Source organism: Populus nigra, chromosome 8 (genome assembly GCF_951802175.1).
Source record: "Populus nigra chromosome 8, ddPopNigr1.1, whole genome shotgun sequence".
Classification (NCBI taxonomy): Eukaryota; Viridiplantae; Streptophyta; class Magnoliopsida; order Malpighiales; family Salicaceae; genus Populus; species Populus nigra.
The window spans coordinates 20,307,841-20,326,696 of NC_084859.1; the positions used below are offsets into that span (position 1 = coordinate 20,307,841).

General features: G+C 36.3%; 4 protein-coding genes across 6 annotated transcripts; 3 read left to right on the forward strand and 1 right to left on the reverse strand.

The window, feature by feature from the left end:
• Window positions 1-310: 310 nt before the first annotated feature.
• Window positions 311-2,498, forward strand: LOC133701094 (annexin-like protein RJ4). Its single transcript, XM_062124893.1, has 6 exons — window positions 311-474; window positions 740-885; window positions 1,144-1,359; window positions 1,433-1,645; window positions 1,913-2,002; window positions 2,081-2,498. Exons 1-6 carry the CDS (start codon window positions 402-404, stop codon window positions 2,282-2,284), a joined length of 942 nt encoding a protein of 313 aa, XP_061980877.1. The 5' UTR covers window positions 311-401; the 3' UTR covers window positions 2,285-2,498.
• Window positions 2,499-4,136: 1,638 nt separating this feature from the next.
• Window positions 4,137-9,344, reverse strand: LOC133700631 (CSC1-like protein At3g54510). 2 transcript variants are annotated; one of them, XM_062124212.1, is made up of 10 exons: window positions 9,061-9,344; window positions 8,509-8,649; window positions 8,031-8,094; window positions 7,618-7,830; window positions 6,784-6,978; window positions 6,212-6,510; window positions 5,752-6,031; window positions 5,290-5,571; window positions 4,911-5,144; window positions 4,137-4,347 (listed from the first exon to the last, which is right to left on the reverse strand). In XM_062124212.1, exons 1-10 carry the CDS (start codon window positions 9,342-9,344, stop codon window positions 4,168-4,170), a joined length of 2,172 nt encoding a protein of 723 aa, XP_061980196.1. In that variant the 3' UTR covers window positions 4,137-4,167. The 2 variants fall into 2 exon arrangements, with proteins under 2 accessions (XP_061980196.1, XP_061980195.1); XM_062124211.1 differs by having other exon boundaries at window positions 8,476-8,649.
• Window positions 9,345-11,288: 1,944 nt separating this feature from the next.
• LOC133701642 (U-box domain-containing protein 44-like) lies at window positions 11,289-15,119 on the forward strand. Of its 2 annotated transcripts, none has more exons than XM_062125639.1 (4): window positions 11,289-11,651; window positions 11,841-12,745; window positions 12,847-13,147; window positions 13,389-15,119. In XM_062125639.1, exons 2-4 carry the CDS (start codon window positions 11,948-11,950, stop codon window positions 14,840-14,842), a joined length of 2,553 nt encoding a protein of 850 aa, XP_061981623.1. In that variant the 5' UTR covers window positions 11,289-11,651; window positions 11,841-11,947; the 3' UTR covers window positions 14,843-15,119. The 2 variants fall into 2 exon arrangements, with proteins under 2 accessions (XP_061981623.1, XP_061981622.1); XM_062125638.1 differs by having other exon boundaries at window positions 11,868-12,745.
• A 133-nt stretch (window positions 15,120-15,252) lies between these two features.
• On the forward strand, window positions 15,253-18,685 carry LOC133701644 (uncharacterized). Its single transcript, XM_062125640.1, has 9 exons — window positions 15,253-15,569; window positions 15,646-15,729; window positions 15,835-15,944; window positions 16,080-16,130; window positions 16,510-16,653; window positions 16,748-16,837; window positions 17,085-17,191; window positions 18,053-18,137; window positions 18,399-18,685. Exons 1-9 carry the CDS (start codon window positions 15,458-15,460, stop codon window positions 18,495-18,497), a joined length of 882 nt encoding a protein of 293 aa, XP_061981624.1. The 5' UTR covers window positions 15,253-15,457; the 3' UTR covers window positions 18,498-18,685.
• Window positions 18,686-18,856: the final 171 nt, after the last annotated feature.

The window sequence follows — 18,856 nt, forward strand, 5'->3', positions numbered from 1 at the left end:
TTTAAAAAAAAACTAAAATACTTTGTCTTAATAAAAAAAAATTATTGATTGACTCGACCTAAATTTCTCTCTCAAGCTGGTACGACAACTATGCATAAAACTCTTGTGTGCCTGCACCAAAAATTTCCTCTCATTCACCCATTTTGCCTTCAAAAATGGTATGAAGAAAATATTCAATAACTCAAGCCAACCATGAGAGATAAGTAAGAATCTAATAGTGGAAAGCAGGTGGTCATGCTGATTAATGTATTCATAAAATTTACATAGTCCAAGAAATCATTTCATTACCACATTGTTTTCAACGTAAGAGTGTAAGAAAGTGGTACTATAAATATGAGAGTATGAACAAGTCTCCTTCACATTGAATTTTCTAGCTAAAGAGACAAAGAGAGTTAACTACAATGGCTACCCTTGTTGTTCCTGAAAATGTTTCTTATGCTGATGATGCACAAGCTCTCCAAAAGGCTTGCCAGGGTTAAGTTTACAAATCGTTCTATGTCTTATATATGTACTTTCCTTTGTGTTTTTCACCAAGATAATTTGTACCCTTTTTTGTCAAAAGAAATCGGCTTCTGAGTTCATGTTTTCTTGTTTTGATTCTTGAATTTCATCAGGATCTTGCTCGCTTCTTTTGTGAGAAATCTTATCCAAATTGATGTTGTGATCATCAAGTGATTTTAGGCAAAAGGAAATATCAAAACTGACAACGGAATTTGTCTGTGCTGTTTGTTTTTGTTAGGCTGGGGGACTAATGAGAAGGCTATAATTTCAATACTGGGGCATAGAAATGCTGCTCAAAGGAAGCAAATCAGGCTAGCTTATTCAGAATTGTTTCAAGAAGATCTTGTCAAGCGTCTCGAGTCTGAGCTCAATGGAGACTTTGAGGTAATTGTCAGTATCATGGTTATGATAACACAAACTTTATATTTATACCAGTCTTATCTGTCAGAGGCAGGGCATATTTGTTAAAGGGTCTTGTTCAATCAGTTGTGTTTTGCAAGAGATTTGATGCATATTAACGTTTAATCATAGTCATTCTGTTCTTTCCAACACAAGGATTGTTGCAGAATGGGATGAAGTGTGATTGCCGGTTTATATATATGCCTGTGATGCTAATTAAGTTTCATAAATTTGTGAACATAGAAAGCTGTGTATCGATGGGTATTGGATCCAGAAGACAGAGATGCAGTGTTAGCAAATGTGGCTATCAGGAAATCTGGCGATTACCATGTGATTGTAGAAATCGCCTGCGTCCTATCTTCAGAGGAGCTCTTGGCTGTGAGGAGGGCTTACCATTCTCGGTACAAGCATTCCTTGGAAGAAGATCTTGCGGCCCATACCACCGGTGATATCAGGAAGGCATGTCAATCATTGATATATTGTGATTAGGCCATTCACAATTGCCTGATGGTTTGTTATGATCATTTTGCAGCTCTTGGTTGGATTAGTGACAGCTTTTAGGTATGAAGGAGATGAGATAAATACAAGATTGACCAATTCAGAAGCTGATATTCTTCATGATGCAATCAAAGAAAAGGCTTTTAATCATGAAGATGTCATTAGGATCCTGACTACCAGGAGCAAAGCACAGCTCATGGCAACTTTCAACCGCTACAGAGATGATCATGGCTCTTCCATCACTAAGGTACAGAAAAAAATAGAAGTTCAATAGCTTGCTTCTAGTTACCAAGTTAAATGTTTATAGTTGCAAGTTGTCGTGAGGAGCACTGTGAATGCCTCGAAGTTTCTTTTCGCTTCTGAGGCTTGTAGCAGAAGCTTTAACTCTCTCCAAGTTTCTTTTCGCTTCTGAGGCCTGTAGCAGAAGCTCTAACTCTCTGAAAACAGAACTTCCATCTACAAGGTTGAGTCTGATTATAAAAATGGAGCCTTAATGGTCATTTTTGTTTAATAGGACTTACTAGATGAGCCTGCTGATGAGTTCAAAACAGTGCTCCGTACAGCCATTCGATGCCTCAACGACCACAGAAAGTACTATGAAAAGGTGAAATTGTTTACACTGTTGCCTTAAATTTCATAAATGAAAGTTCAATGGGCTAAAACATTGTTGCCTTCTGCTTAGATCTTGCGCAATGCCATCAAAAAGGTTGGGACAGATGAGGATGCACTCACTCGTGTGATTGTCACAAGGGCAGAGAAGGACTTGAATGATATCAAGGAGATCTACTACAAGAGAAACAGTGTGCCCCTTGATCAGGCGGTTGCCAAGGACACTTCTGGGGATTACAAGGCTTTCCTCCTTGCTCTGCTTGGAAAGGAGGAATAGTTTTGTTCTGCTTTCAGCATTTCCGAGTTTTCAGTCACAATTCAATAATGGTTTCTTGTAGAACTTTCTTGCTGTGAGTCTTTGTTTTCTGTGGTCATGTTCTTGAGTTTCTACCTGGTGTGACGTTATGTAATCCAATGCTGTGTTATCTGCAGTTGAGTGTTTCTCTAATTGGCTGCCTGTTGGCATATTCAGACCAAGTTTCATTGATGCACTATAACTCTAAGCTTCCATTTGAATCATCTTTCCCTGAAAATTTAAGTCGGGCTAATTGGTTAAAAAATACCCTGACCTTCAAGTAACAGAAGATTAGTCCCTGACCTTTTTATTTTACCATGATCTTGATCCTAAATCTATTTTTTTCAACAATGTAATCCTTCCATTCAGTTTTCCGTCTATCTATCAGCATGTGTGGTCACGTGACCGTGTAGAAGGATGACATGTGTGCCTCCCGGTGGTCAAATTTGATGGAAGGACTACATTGATGGATAAAGAATAGGTTCGGACCTAAATCAGAATACAATAAACCAAATACATTGAATAAATATTTCGTTTGCAAGGAGCTTATCATTTTATGATCAAGCCACGTTTTCAATATTTCAAAAGGCATTGGGTTTGGATTCAACTCAGCCATGTTTTAAGCTTCAACGCCACGGCTAATGCGTATCTTACACGAATAACCAGAATGGGGTGGCCTTTGACTCGGTTTAGGAGCTGGATCAGCTGGTCCATGGTCCAACCCTAGACTATTGATTGAACGTCTGAACATCTGGTCAGCTCTTTAAAGGAAAAGACTCCATATTGCTATTACTCGGTTCGTGTTCTTCGTTAAACGCAAACACTAGGTGGGTACCTCAAGAACTCTTTCATTAACACTCACACCCCACCTCTACACTTAACTCAGCAAACCTCATAAAGAACATGAGTTATAAGGGATCAATAATACTAAACAAAGTAGTTTATTTGCCTACGATGATGAGTCGAATGAGACTGACCTAGTTAATTTGAAGAAATTTTTTTAATTTTTATTCAAAACAAGAAGAGAGGAGAAATTCTGATCGGACAGAACTTTGAATCTTACCAGAAAAGTGTGAATAAATGTGTTAAGCATAATAATTTTTCATGATAGGGGGGAAAACTCAGATGAAAATATAAGAGAGAGGAAGAAAATGAATTCCAATGTTAAGATATCACAATGTTGTGTGGTCCCGCACCATGTGAGGACCACACAACATTGTGATGATGGGACCACCACATTAATTGGCAAGAGACAGCTGCTGTCTCTTGGAATTAAAATCAAATGGTCGGCTACTGTAGACAGTAGAGAAAACAGAATTAAAAGAGAGCAAAAACAGAGGAGAAAAACGTGAGAAAGAAAGAAGAGAAGGCAGCAGAGCAGTCTGTCTTCTTTCTTCGATTTCCAGTTCGTTCACCGTTGGATCGGGCTGAGATTTTGACAGCAACTTCTAGACACGTTCCTCTTCATTCTGAACGGTTGGATTGAAGATTGGTGGTGTGGAAGCTGATCGTTTTGATAGAAAACGGGGTTGTCAGTGTTGTGAGCTTTTCTCTAACATTACTCTCTTTAATCTTGTTGTAATCCGAGAATAAGTTGTTCTTGATGATATATATGCTGTAGCCCTTAGTTGAATCTGAGGAAGAACAATTGTGAACCCATTATTTGTGATAGTGAAAGTTTTTAGGTAGACTCCGGTCCCGTGGTTTTTCCCGTATCGGGTTTTCCACGTAAAAATCTTGGTGTTGATTTGTGTGATTATTTGCATTATATTTGATCATTGTTTGATTCTATTTTTTACTGCACAAAGAGAGAAAAAGGATTGGGACTTGTGAATTGTGAATTGTATTCCGCTGAATTGATCCGGTTAGTTGTCTCTAGTTTTCCCAACACACAATGAAGAAACCAATGGTTGCGAGGAAGTAGACTTTGATGCCATGAAGTTTGCTGATTGCAAAGTGGGCTGGCAATAGGCACTCCCGGCATTCTCACAATTTTTTTCCATCTGACCGAACTTCCTATCTAGCTCATCATGTTCAACCGCATCCTGACCATGAAAAGACAATTCATTTAGGTTGCCAATAAGATTCAGCATATAAAGCTCAGTTGGAAAGCTACTCCATTATGTAATAACAAAATCAAATTATGCCTAAGCAATTTGAATCCATTTCATTTCGATTTTATTTGGCCCCGAACAGCAATTCCTCTGCCAGACATGTTAGCCAACCGATTGGACAAAGGCCATCGAGGAAAAATGTAATTTGACAGCAAAAACCATAAAGTTCAAAGATGCTTTAGAAATGCTAAAGAACAATATAAAATTGTATCTTACGGACTAACTTCAATTTTTTTGCTGAACTAATTTTTTGATATAATATCATAATAATAAAGAGTTTGAATATCAGCATCTTTATTCTATCTAATAAAATTAAACATAAAAATAATGATTATATAAGTTTTGATAAGTTAAAAAATAATATAAAATTATTTTTGAAGTTTGGGTTAATCTAGCTATTTAAATGAAGCAGAGAGAAATGCGAGAACATATTTTAAACAACTGCAGTATACGGCGAGTATAATGATGTGGGAAATAAGAGAACAAATACATACCTTAACAGAATAGCGTCGAAATGTAGGAAGAAAACGTATCTTGCAGTACTCATTGAACATTATAGTAAGCAATAAGAGTGGAATTGTGGCTATGGAAGCAGAAGGTTTTGACTTCAGCCCAAAAAGCCCAATCATGGTGATTTGCATAAGAATGATTCCGACGAATATATAATGATGAACGTATGGCCAATACTGTCCGCATGTATCATAAGCAGTTTCGTAAACGTCTTCAATCTGCTAACCATGTTGACAAAAATCCTTGATAAGCAAGCGAAACGACTATACAAAGGCAAGGAAAGAAATCAGAGGAAAAGGATATTTAACATGGTTGGGGAATTAACATTGCTGAAGGGAAATAAAACTAGTGCAGAAACTTAACCTGGTTGACATATACAACGTAGCCTAGATAGAAGTAGCCAACAAGAAATGGAAGCAGCAAAGGAGCGACAACTGCATATACCATACCAATGAGTATTGATAGGGAGACTGAAGGGATGATTCTAAAATAGGGCAATGAATAAAGGTAAGGATTCTCCTCGTCTCCTGATCCGCCAACTGTGTGTGATTTCACGGCATCCCAAACAAGCAAGCCGGGCTGAAGGATTTCCAAAGAAAATCCTGACAACCCATCTGTTAAGATGTATGTCACGAAAAAATCAGCCTGGAAAAAAGAACAAATTAGCAGTCAAGCGGAGCCTGCAAGTTCATAAATTCATATTAGCTATAAGAATTGTTTGCATCATATGCCAGGGAAAAAGAGAATTGTGGTAGATAGCATATAAACTCAAGAAAAAGCATCAAATAATACACCAACTAATTAGATTAAGGCAACCTAGCTTACTTGAGAAGAGACAGCACTGGCAAGATGACTAGGAATACTCCTAGGGTGGGTAAAATATTCTCCAAGTTCATCAAGTAGGGATCCTGATATCAAGCTCAAAAAGAATACATTTCCCACGAGAAAGTAGAAAGCCATATTGCAAGCTTTAATCTCCTCCTTGCTCTTTGAAATCGAACCGCCTAATTTAGCCATGCCAAGCATTGCAAAGGGAACAACGTATATAAAGCCTTTGAGAATGGCACTTGGAAGATACCCTGTAATAATGGAGCTTAATCCTGGTCTATTGCAGAACAAGAACAATATGTCAGAGAGTTATACAGAACTCTGAGAAAGAGTTCAAATATTCGATTAGTATTCTGTTAAGTGATTGCTTAAAGTTTATAATAGATGCGAAAACTAAATATTTCTTAAAGCATAAATGCCAAAAAAACAAAATTGGAATTGGAATTGGAATCCTCACATTAGCTCCATAGCCATGGCTGGGGGGAACCATTTCTTAAGTTTCTCAAGTTTAGCTATTCCTTGAACAGCTGTAACTGGGACTGCAAAGAAAATTGTGAGGAGAGATGCTGCAACAACGACCCCGATTTTGCAAAGTGGCAAAATCTTAAAGGGAATTTCCAGACTCCTCCATGATACATCCCTTGGTTCTGGAGCCATTTCCGTGATCCATATGAGTGGATGTGAGTGCTGTTGAGTTTGGGAAACTAATGCTGCACCACGTCGGGACTTGAATGTAACAAAGGCAACAGGCAACTCCTAGAAAAATGAAAACAGAGTTTTAATGGTTAACTTATAACCACATGTGAGACATGAAGCATGTAAACTTTTCATGAATCGCATTTATGATATATCGTAGTTAAAGATGCAAAGTATAACGCAAGGCAAAAACAAGGCATGTATCTGCATGGCTGTTTCGAATACCATTATAAATTGAGCTTCTAGAAGTCCCCACAGTTAATACTTGACAGATGAAACATCTTCCAACTTCAAACTTGATACAAACATCCATGTAAATTTCTCTGAAGTTACCTTTCCTTTCAGCATACTTTCGTTCTGTAATTGACGAATCTTACGAACAATTTCTTGCTGCTTTTCCTCAAACAAAGCTATTTTCACATCATCTTCTTGAGATACATTTAAGAGTAAGCTTTCCTTGTCGCGTTTCTTAACTGTGAGCTTTCCTCTCAGGTCCTCTATCTTTCTCGCAACATATTTTGCTTGGTGCTGCATACAACAATATCAGAGGAACCAAGCAGAATTGAGTAAAGAATGTCTTACAATAAGCAAAGACAACTAAAAATCTTTCAGCGTGCAATAACGAGCATGCTAACTTGAAAGAACTTAAATCATTAAAAGCATGGGTTGATGAAAATGTTATTGATAGTGCATAACATTGGTCACTTTTCAATACCTTCTATGGCAAACTTTGAGAGAAATTTAGAAACATTCTACCACGTAGGAAAAACTTTCATGCTTTACATTTTATTGTAGTTCCACAAATCTACGAAACAGTAGTTATCTACGAATCCCATTCTGAAATGTTTTTTGCGCATTGCATACCTCAGCCTAAATTCATAGTTTCAGTAGCATAAATGCCATAGGGGGCAGAAAAAATAGGAACTCCGCTGAGCTACCAGAGCTTGACATCTAATATCAAGTGTCAAGTAAACCTCAAAGGATATCATGTTTCCATAGTAATGTATTTTTTACAAGAACTATATCGTGACATTCTAAGGCATATAATATCTTTGATTATCATAGAAAGCATATATAATAACATAGAGCAGCTAATCTGCCGAGACTGAGAATGAAAAATAGAGCCAACGCATTAGTGTACGAAATTCCAAGTTGTTCAAACCTTACCAACAGATCTTCGATATCTTTTCCATCATATATCATCTGATAAGAACAGTAACTGTTAGGATGATGTTTAGAGAAGAAGTGATCAACAGAGCACCCATAAGCGTTGTGTTCATTGCAGAAGGGAACTTGCCGAACAAGAACATTAAACCGATCAGGTTGATGCCTTAGGTGCCGAAGTAGTTGGATCCGTTTAACCGAAATTCCGTCATATTCCTGAAGATGAAATGATGCAGGAAATCACCTCAAATTTCAACTTATCTTGAATCTAAAAGACCAAGAAGCAACGTTATTATCGCAACGATCCACCATTACAACCTGGATAGTTCTGTCGATAATAAACAATAACATGCAATAAGTGAATTTTAAAAAAAGTAGTATTCTACATTTGTGAATACATAAACCGAAAAACTAACCTTGTACAACAGATATAATCCATAAAATGATATCAACCACAAGCACGTAAAATGCACCCAAAGCCTGTGGAATGAAGAAAACTTAGTAAATCAATTGAGTATTTGGTTATAAAGCAGTCAATTGGAAGATAAGCTTAAACCAAAATGCCAGTACTGCAATTCATATTCAAACACATGTAACCAGTAAAAATGTAGACATGAACATCAAGTATATATCTTGTATGCATACTTGAATGCTTCATATCTAAGTCGTAAAAAACGTAACAATTCTTTGAAATTCAGCATGGTGAAAGAAGTTTATTGAATTTGCAAGATGACAGGTTTCTTTCTTTCTTTTTTCCCCTGCTGAAACAGAAGTTTGTATACAAACAAATAGTTGCTTAGACAGACTTTGAGTTTTAGACAAACAATATCCAAAGTAGCAAAATATTCTACCCTCTCAAACCTGAACAACCATAAGCAAGATGGGAAACCCAACCTGTTCGAACCTGCACTAATATTTGATATTGTGAAAGGATCCATGGAATGATAGATGCTAGATTGTTCATCTTGGTCACCGAAATTGATTGGCAGAAGTACCACTAATCCAATAAGAGAACAAATTCCAAAGAAATATATCCTGCAAAGCAAACCATAAGTAGAAAATGAGTAATTTTGAAGAGCATATTCAAGAAATAGATCCTCATTCTTGGAAAACAAAAACTTCAGAATTCATTCCAATATGATAATATGCATAAAAACCAAAATAAATAAATGTAAAAGGGTGCTCCATAAGATCGAAAGATTGCTCTAAAATCTTTCCTGTTTAGTTTATTTAGTATAAATTAATCAGAATTTTTCCAAGTTTTCTTATCTTGATTCTGTCAAGAAAGTACTGAAATTTTTCCCATCACTTTCTTATACTTCTCATGCCTATTCAAGAACAAAAATTTTCAAATTTGTCAAGAACATAATCGAGTCCAAGAAACATTAAAGACTGGAATTCATGGGCAAAGTTAAAAACACAAGAGCACAAAAGAAGCAAACTAACCCAAATTTGAAGAGTCTGATAATGATGAGAGCATCAAGGCCACCAATATCAAGAACTTCATCTTCAGTGACTCGAAAAGCACGAGGAATCCAAGCAACTGAAGGGAGAAAGCGGGAAAGAGTGAAAGACTGCTCAAAGTGAACATGGTGTCGTTTGGAGAGGCGACGAGCGTAGTAAATGGAGGCATTAGAAGGTTGTTTCTTGAAAATTGAGAAGAGTGAGAGAACTATGAATGCCAAGCCAAAGTTAATGGCTGCCGATGCAGTAAGACTTTCTGGATTCATTTTGATCACTCAGATTCAGACTCACTACCATTGGCCAGAGTGGTTCTTAAGGAAGGGATGGGGAGAGAGGAAAGAGTGCCAGGTTTGGGTTGTACGTGGCATGGATGCATGCAAAGGAGGCAAAGTGGATGGGGATGAGCCTGCGCAACTGCCTTAGCTTGCATGAATTTTATTAGTTTTGAGATTTTGTGTTAATTAAGTTTGGGATTATTATGCGAAAAAACATAAAAGAAAATACTATGAGAAAAAACCATGTGTATTAAATTTAGTTTAGCTTAGTAGGTTGATTTAAAAAACTTATATTTAGGAACTTGATTCTGAGTTTTAAATTGACAAAAAAATCAACTTGTAATCAAGTCACTTAGGTAACCAATTATATTCATTAAAATCAACTTTGATAATTTTTTTAAAAATAAAATTATATTTTTTTTACTAAAAATTGTTTAATTCGAGTTGACTGACTGTGTTTAATTTTATATTATTTTAAATCAATTTTTTTTTTCTTCTAGTCAAAATTTTCATCCTCTGTTTTTTTTTTTAAATAAAAAAATCAAAATGAAATGGAAAAGAATATAAAATGGATGAAAAGAATGAAGTTATAAATGAATAGGGAAATAATGTTTAAATAATAATTTATAAAACTATAAGCACGAATAAATTATCTTGGGTAAACTAAGGGACTAAATTATAATTAACTCTAAGATTTATTCATTTTCCTTACTCCTTTTTTTTATTCGATGCCATTTAATGTTGATGGGCTAAAAAACATGTTTGGGACCAATTGATATGGCAAGATAGCCCACATAAACTCTACAAAGTGCACGATGAGGCCCATAATAATTTCTAGATGGGCCGTAATGACCCAAGAAATTGAGGTGGCTTAAGAAGTTAAAATTGGTGGACGAGAGAGCACGCGTGCTGCTGCTGTGATGCTCGTCCGTTTATATTAAAATAATCCTCATCAAGTGTTACATATTTTTGTATTTTTTTTTTAAAAAAATATTATATTTAAATGACTCAGAACTTTTCTGAGTTTTGGGTTCTATTAAACTTAACCTCTAGATTTTTTAATATCTTAAACTATTTTTTAAATAAAACTCAGGCTTCTCTGTCTAAGTTATTGTCCCTCATTTTTTTTTTTAATTTTAAATTACATGTTTTTATAATATATGCCATGTTTCTAAACTATCATCTACAATAATAAAATTGAATAAAAATATTTTTATTAAAAAATAATTTAAAATATTCAAATAAAAATAAATAAATTACTAGCTAGTAAGTTTTTCTTTCCTTTTGCCATCATAAAATATATAAGGAGTATATAAACGTTAAAATAAATATGGATTTTTATTTTTATTTATTTTAACGTTTAAACTTATCACTCACACTAAAAATATATATTTGTAAAGAAATTACTTTTTTATGTGAAATTGAATATTTGATAATATATAAGGAGTATATTTACTTTTCCACCATGCCTCAAAGGTATTTGACTTGGTAGAAAGCTATATAAAATTAAATTGTCATCATAGCATGATGTAATGGATTAAAGAAAATGAAAAAACTTATTTCTTAGTTAACCCAAAATTTTGATTAGTATTCTAACAAATTAAAAATAAAAATAACTCGTTTTAGGGTAGACTTTGGTTGATCTTGTGACACACGGGTTCACGTGACCAGTCCATCACCGAGCCTCAGCCTGGGTCAGTTCTGACGACGATGCTCTCCAGAGGCAACCTCAACTGTAAGGGAGTGGCTTGACCTGGACCCCACAGAGGCAAAAGTGGATAAAGAGAAGAACAAAGGGATGGCAGGGCAGCCATGAAGGAAATCTTTGGAGCTTTTAAATGCAATTTCGAGACAAGCAATGTAAAACAGACCGGAAACTGTGTTGTTGTTTTCTCAGTTGACTTGGTCTCCTCTAACCTCATTAAATTTTACCAGGAAAAAAAGAAAAAAGAAACTTACAGGAAACAGCAGCGGCCTTTAACGCATCAGGGAAGAAGTCAGAACCCTTGACACCGACCCTTTAGATAGCCTTCTCCACAACACTCCAAACAAGAAATTAATCTCCAATCCCTTCACACTCACCAACTAGATATTTTCGCCTATATTTCGACGGTTGTCCAAAATGTAAAGGAACACGACAAGTAGATGAAACCAAGAAACTCTAGTGTTCCAGGTCCTCGGTCTTTGTTAACGTATATTACTTGTAGATCCCGTCCAAGAAGAATTTAACCATGGAGGAGGAAACTTCTTTTGTGGAATTTTCAGTCAGTCTTCCCAGTTCTTGATTCGCTTCTTCAGGTTCATAGTCTTATTCGTTTCTTTTACCTCTGGATTATGAATTTTCTTGCTTTTGAATTCTTGTTCTAGTACAGAAGACTTGCTGTGTACACGTTTGTGTGTAAATATATAGACAACCACGTGTGTGTGTGTGTATCTTGTTATTTTCAGGCTCAGTTTCTGTTCAGTTCTTTTGATTTCTTAATACAGACACACTTCCTCTGTCAACTTCTGTAGATTTCTCGAGTTTTGGTTGGTCACTTCTATAATTACAACCCTTAAATACTCTTTCTCCACATACTTGATACGAGAAAGAAATGGAAAATCCTGATAGCAGAAGCATTTCTGAGATTGAATCAGAGCAACAAGCCTCGACAGAAGAGGTGGTATCACTTGCTAAGAACTCAGAATTCGGTAGAGAAATATTTACTGAATTTGCAGTTCTACTAGACAAGTTCACACCGGTTCTTGTAGCAATAAAGGATAATGAGAAACTCATGGACAGACCGCCAGTCAAAAAGGGAGTTGAATCCATAGAGAAAGAGCTTACTCGAGCTAAGAAATTAATTGAAGGAGCTTGTTCAAGATCACCCGTTAAGCAAATTGTGGTTGTTACTCAAGAACTTGGGAGATCACTAGGCCTTGTGCTTTTTGCAAGCATTGATGCATCCACAGAAGTTAAACAACATATTGCAGCATTGCACAGAGAATTGATGAATGTGAAGTTTGATATCAGTTTTACACCAAGTCCAAGTCCAAGTCCAAGTCCAAGTCTCGGCTCTAGCCCTTGTGTAATTCATGGTCCAAGACCAAGCAAAGAATCCGGGTTCGTAAGTGAGCAGGGCTCTTTTATTAATGAAATTGAGGAGGAAAAGATTAGTCTTAGCATTGATGATGTAGTGTTACAACTCAAGTATGGTAATGATGAAGAATTCAGGCTTGCACTTTTGCTCTTAAGTGATTTTATTAGGGATCAGGTAATTGATAAAGAGTGGATCCATGAAGAAGATATTATTCCAATTCTGTTTAATCGGCTAGGCTCGAGCAAGCCTCACAACAGGTTAACTATCATCCAGATACTGAGAATTCTCGCCTTGGACAATGATGAAAACAAGGTGAATCATATGAGAAATGTTTTAACTTTTCTACATAATTTTGGTTGCAAGTTTAAGAATTTCCACTTTGTAGCCTTCTCACATTGTCTGGTAGTCTGCAGGAGAAAATGACAGATGTAGTCTGCTTGTCAGGGTTGGTGAAATCTTTGGCACGTGATGCCGATGAAGGGAGGGAAGCTGTAGGACTGTTGTCAGAACTCTCAGATATTTCTGCAGTTAGGCGACGAATTGGAAGAATTCAAGGATGTATCGTTATGTTAGTCACCATGCTTAATGGGGATGATCCAACTGCTTCTCATGATGCAGCAAAGTTGTTGATTGCATTGTCAAGCAATACTCAAAATGTGCTTCATATGGCTGAGGCTGGTTACTTTAAACCTCTAGTTCATTGCCTGAAGGAAGGTAATATTAAAGCTTCCTTTCGCTTAATGCATGTTCTGTAGCATAGTTTTCGTGTTCAGAACTGTGGATGTATTTGATGTTGTTTGATGTGCCTTTTGAGTGAAAAGGCATGTGGGATTTTTGCGAGTTGTGTGAATTCTCAATTGAAAATCGATATCAAGTGTGAACTTGATTTCTACCAATTTTTTATACCTTTCAAGCCCCTTGTTGTCTAAATTTAATCATCTTTTTTTTTATATAGGCTCTGATATGAGCAAGATCCTCATGGCAACAGCAGTTTCAAGGATGGAGCTCACAGACCAGTGCAGAGCCTCCCTTGGTGAAGATGGAGCAGTTGAGCCCCTTGTCAAGATGTTTAAATCTGGAAAACTTGAAGCCAAGTTATCTGCTTTAAATGCATTACAAAATTTGTCAAACTTGACAGAAAATATAAAACGTTTGATCAGTTCAGGTATTGTATCACCCCTGCTCCAGCTACTGTTCTCCGTGACATCTGTCCTTATGACACTCAGGGAGCCAGCTTCTGCAATACTTGCAAGGATTGCTCAATCAGAAACTATCCTGGTTAAAAAAGACGTGGCCCAGCAGATGCTCTCGCTTTTGAATCTTTCCAGTCCAGCGATTCAGTATAATCTTTTGCAAGCTCTAAATAGTATCGCATCCCACTCTAGTGCATCCAAAGTAAGAAGAAAAATGAAGGAAAATTGTGCAGTCCAGCTTCTTTTACCCTTTCTGACAGAAAGCAACATCAAGATCAGAAGTGCTGCATTAAATTTGCTTTACACCCTTTCTAAAGATTCACCAGAAGAGTTCATGGAACAGCTTGGAGAATCCTATCTTATCAACATAGTCAATATCATCTCATCATCAGCATCTGAGAGTGAAAAAGCCGCCGCAATCGGCATAGTAAGCAATCTTCCTGTTAGCAATAAGAAATCAACAGAAGTACTGAAAAAGTTACATTTTCTGCCCATTCTGATCTCACTAATGAGTTCAGGTGCATCAACATCAACTTCAACAAAAACATGGTTAGAAGAGAGCATTGCAGGCGTACTTATTCGCTTTACCATTCCTTCTGATAAGAAATTGCAGCTTCTTTCAGCAGAACTAGGGGTGATTCCTATCCTTTTGAAGTTGCTAGCAAGTGAATCATCAGTAACCAAGTGTAGAGCAGCAATCTCACTCGCACAACTATCGCAGAACTCAGTAGCTCTTCGAAAGTCCAGAAAATCACGGTGGACATGTATGCCTCCTTCCGCAGACACTTTCTGCCAAGTCCATGATGGCTATTGTGTCGTTAAAAGCACATTTTGTTTGGTCAAGGCCGGTGCTGTCCCTCCACTGATCCAAATATTGGAAGGTGAAGAGAGGGAAGCTGATGAAGCTGTCCTCAACGCCCTCGCAACTCTCTTGCAAGATGAAATCTGGGAGAGTGGAAGCCTCTACATGGCCAAAACGTCTGCTGTCCAGGCCATAATAAGAGTTTTGGAATCAGGAACTGTAAAGGCTCAAGAAAAAGCACTATGGATATTAGAGAGAATTTTTAGCATTGAAGAACACAGATCACAACATGGAGAATCTGCTCAGGCGGTCCTCATCGATCTTGCACAAAATGGCCATCCAAGATTGAAACCCACAGTTGCAAAAGTATTGGCACGGCTTCAGCTATTGCAAGATCAATCTAGTTACTTTTAAGCAGTGTTATTAAACCGGGTGCGGGTTGAGTTTAAAAAAAAACCAAGTAAACAATTTTATTATAAAAAAAATCAAAATTATGTCTTTTTAACTGTTTTTTTTTTTAAAAAAGTTAAAATAACATTGTTTTATTCAATTCGTTTAAGTCATTCAACTCATGATTTAAACAATGAATCAAGGTTTAATACCTCTGTATTAAAAAGAGAATTCACATCGTGTGAGTATTATGTCGTGATTTTTTTAAATGATTTTATACACATTATTTCATTCACTTGTATTCCCTTGATGTATTTCGATAATCTTTTTGTATGGATGAAGCAATTATGTTTTTGATATTATAAAAATTGTGTTTCTGATTTCTGTATTTGCATGGCTGCCATTCATGAAAGAACTTTCAAAATGCTGTGTCCATGTTTAATTTATAAATATTCAATATTATCACACACGCGAGTTCGAATCCTGTAAACCCATCTCTAATCTTCAATACGACATGTCGTTTGCATAAGACATTAGTAAAATAGAAACAGTGTCGTTTAGACCCAGCGCCATCTTCCTCCTCTACTTCACTAAGCAAAAACCCTGACAAAAACCCTAACTTTCTCTCTCTATCTAAAAATGCTCCGTCGAAACATCCGATTAAGAAGAGAGTATTTGTACCGAAAAAGCTTAGAAGGCAAAGAGCGTTTACTTTACGAGAAGAAACGCAAAATCAAAGAAGCCCTAGCTGGTACCAATCCTCTTCCCTTTTTTCTTAATTAATTTAATAAAAAAAACTGATTTTTTTAACTAATTAATTTTTACAGAGGGAAAACCGATTCCTACTGAGCTTCGAAACGAAGAAGCCGCTCTTCGTCAAGAAATTGATCTTGAAGATGAAAACACCGCAAGTAAGCTTCCTTTATATATATATATATATATATATATATATATATATATATATAATTTCTTATTTAAATTTTTAGTTAATTATTTTATTGTTTGCATAATTTTAGTACCGAGGAGTCATATTGATGACGAGTATGCGAAAGCGACCGAACGAGACCCGAAAATTTTATTGACTACGTCGAGGGATCCGAGCGCTCCTCTTACTCAGTTTGTTAAGGTAATTTGTTAGGTTTACGCGTTGAATTGTGTTGAAAAAATTAATTATGAAATATTATGTTGTTTTGAATGTGTTAAACACATGGATTTGTTTTGTTGAGAATTTGATTCGAATGGTTGGCGGAACCTTGCACAGGAATTGAAGTTTGTGTTTCCAAATGCGGAACGAATCAATCGTGGTGGTCAGGTTAGTGAATTAATCTGTTCATTTTATGCTCAGAGTTGTGCTCCTCCCTTGCATCTAAAGGTGGGACTCATGAATTATTTTCATGGTGAGTCTGATGTTTTTGTGGGATGGAGCTGGGGGCAGCTACTGGTATAACTAATAATTTCTCTTTCAAGAGACTGACTTGGGGTTAAGAAGATGGTTTGGCATTTGTGTTTTCGCATTTAATGATTTCCGTAGAGGTGGTGAAGAAATGTGTGGTTAATAGAATTTTGTTGTGTGAGTGTTTAGAGGAAGTTGAGTTTTGTTAAAGCCTGCGAGTCTAGATTTTCTTGGCTGTGTAGGAGATTGATTCTGTTTGTTATGTTGGTGACTTTTTTGAAAAAATGCTCATTTGCAGGTTATATCTGAGATTATTGAAAGTTGTCGGGCACATGATTATACTGATGTGATTTTGGTGCATGAGCATCGTGGTGTGCCAGATGGTTTGGTTATATGCCATCTACCATTTGGTCCAACTGCTTACTTTGAATTGCTCAATGTGGTAAGTAGTTTGGTTATTCTTACATTTTTTGGGAGTATTCATTGGGCTAATGTTTTGGGGGATTTTGTATACTGATTAAGTGTCCTTATTGTAGGTTACTAGACATGACATTAAGGACAAGAAAGCCATCGGAACTATGCCTGAGGCCCACCCACATTTGATTCTTAACAATTTTAAATCCAAGGTATTAATTTCTCATTCCCTGAATGTCTATTCTTCAGTTTTGGAGTTTGACTTCTTCATGTGCAACTTGTGGTCATTTGAAGATTTGATAGACAATTAGCAGCCTTGAGTTAGCATGTTGCTTTTGAAAGAAATGGAAATTGTGCTATTTAACCAGTACATAACCAATTCAAACAATTGCTTTATTACTTAAACGTTTTAACCTGTCGATGGTTCCATTGTGGAATTTCTTTTGTTGATATTGACAGCTGGGAGAAAGAACAGCAAATATTCTAAAACATCTTTTCCCTATGCCGAAGCCAGATACAAAACGCATCATTACTTTTGCAAATCAATCTGACTATATCTCCTTCAGGTTGGTTCCCTGTTCTAGTCCATGAAAGATTCTTGTTTCAAGCCAAATGAGGACAATTTGAAACAACTTCCATGATGTCTTATTTTATGCCATTATATTGTAATTGCATGGGATATCCACCTTTGCTTGGAGTTGCTTGGGATACCTGTCTTAAGTTCAGCTTGTTTATGTTTGTGAAAGAGCTCCAAGTAGACCTCATCAAATAGCTTATCTACATTGTTCATTTTCTAGCCCTGTTAGTGTAGAGGTTTGCTATGAGAAAATTCATAGACAATCTTATGAAGCTGAAACATCTCAAAGAAAAGGAATTTAAAATAATTCTGTAATGATGCTTTAGTCTTAGCTTAGCAAATGACAGGAGGCAGCAGTCATAAGCAATTTGCCTTCTGCTCTACTAGCTCTTACATCACTTTGTGTTGTTGGTAATAGCAATGATGTTTGATGTTGGAAAGTATTCAAATTTATCAGAAAATATCCTGAGTTGACTAACAGAGTGTATATTTAAAGATTGAAAGCTTTGAAAAATATTCTTGAACTACTTGACCAACAACATAACATGTATCATGATAAAAAAAAAGTAGAAAAATAAAATAAAAATAAAATTGTATTGTTACCAAACATGGTCAACCTAGTTACTGGATAGGAAGAATGTATATATGCACAAACCATTACCTGTAATAGTATTTTCCTGTCATGTGTTTGGTTATCTCAAGTCTGAACATTTTCTTTCTGTTGGCTATTATGTTTTCTGTTTGCCAGCTGTTAATTAGCGAAATTCATTGTCTTTTTTGTACCGAACTGATCACCTTTTCTTCATATGCAATATGCTTTGGCTGATATTTTTTATTTGGTATTGTTTAGGCATCATATTTACGAAAAGCACGGAGGCCCTAAGTCTGTTGAGCTCAAAGAAATTGGTCCACGTTTCGAAATGCGGCTCTATCAGGTATCTCTAATATCAATTAGTTCAATTTTTTACCGCGCCTAAGATTTCTTGCCTCGAAGTTAGAAATGGCTTCCGTGATGTTCTAATTTTATTTTTCCGTGATAGAGAAATTGTAGACATCCAGAATCTGATTGATATCAGTTATGGGCAAAACATTATTACGTCACTTATATAGCCTCCGCAATGCCTTCTGATATTATTACTAATCGTCAGTGTAATTTTTGGATTATTGATGTTTCTGTTTCTACATTGGCTCTGCAGATAAAGTTAGGGACAGTGGATCAGACCGAAGCACAAAATGAATGGGTGCTTAGACCATACATGAACACAACAAAGAAACGGAAGTTTATTGGAGATTGACATGAGCCTCAGGAACTAATCTCGAACTTTGTACCTTCATTTCTTCTGTCTTGGCAATTTTGGCATCAAAAATATGCACGAGCCCATTTATATTTGCTCCTGTTGAAGTTATTTTCCCATCGAATGAGTCGATATGTATCTGTGCTATCTTGAACACTTCAAGCCATTAACCAAGACATTTACACGCCCTTGTCAGTTTTTTTTTTCTGAATTCATGGAGATTTTCATATTTCAGCAACAAATGATGATCGTATGGCATGAAAAATAGAAAATAAATGCCCTTGACAGTATTGATCTGAAAAGGACACCGGGATGATCAATTTCCAGCACCGGGTATGATGGGATGATATTCCTGAATT

Coding starts and splice junctions, on each gene's coding strand:
- LOC133701094 (XM_062124893.1), top strand. CDS start 402: ATGGCTACCCTTGTTGTTCCTGAAAATGTTTCTTATGCTGATGATGCA. Junction 475..739: donor TCTCCAAAAGGCTTGCCAGG/GTTAAGTTTACA, acceptor TGTTTTTGTTAG/GCTGGGGGACTAATGAGAAG. Junction 1,646..1,912: donor ATGGCTCTTCCATCACTAAG/GTACAGAAAAAA, acceptor TTTGTTTAATAG/GACTTACTAGATGAGCCTGC.
- LOC133700631 (XM_062124211.1), bottom strand. CDS start 9,344: ATGAATCCAGAAAGTCTTACTGCATCGGCAGCCATTAACTTTGGCTTG. Junction 8,095..8,475: donor TCTTGCTTATGGTTGTTCAG/GTTTGAGAGGGT, acceptor TTCATTCCACAG/GCTTTGGGTGCATTTTACGT. Junction 6,032..6,211: donor GCCATGGCTATGGAGCTAAT/GTGAGGATTCCA, acceptor GTTCTGCAATAG/ACCAGGATTAAGCTCCATTA.
- LOC133701642 (XM_062125639.1), top strand. CDS start 11,948: ATGGAAAATCCTGATAGCAGAAGCATTTCTGAGATTGAATCAGAGCAA. Junction 12,746..12,846: donor TGGACAATGATGAAAACAAG/GTGAATCATATG, acceptor GGTAGTCTGCAG/GAGAAAATGACAGATGTAGT. Junction 13,148..13,388: donor AGTTCATTGCCTGAAGGAAG/GTAATATTAAAG, acceptor TTTTTTATATAG/GCTCTGATATGAGCAAGATC.
- LOC133701644 (XM_062125640.1), top strand. CDS start 15,458: ATGCTCCGTCGAAACATCCGATTAAGAAGAGAGTATTTGTACCGAAAA. Junction 15,730..15,834: donor TGAAGATGAAAACACCGCAA/GTAAGCTTCCTT, acceptor GCATAATTTTAG/TACCGAGGAGTCATATTGAT. Junction 16,654..16,747: donor ACTTTGAATTGCTCAATGTG/GTAAGTAGTTTG, acceptor TCCTTATTGTAG/GTTACTAGACATGACATTAA.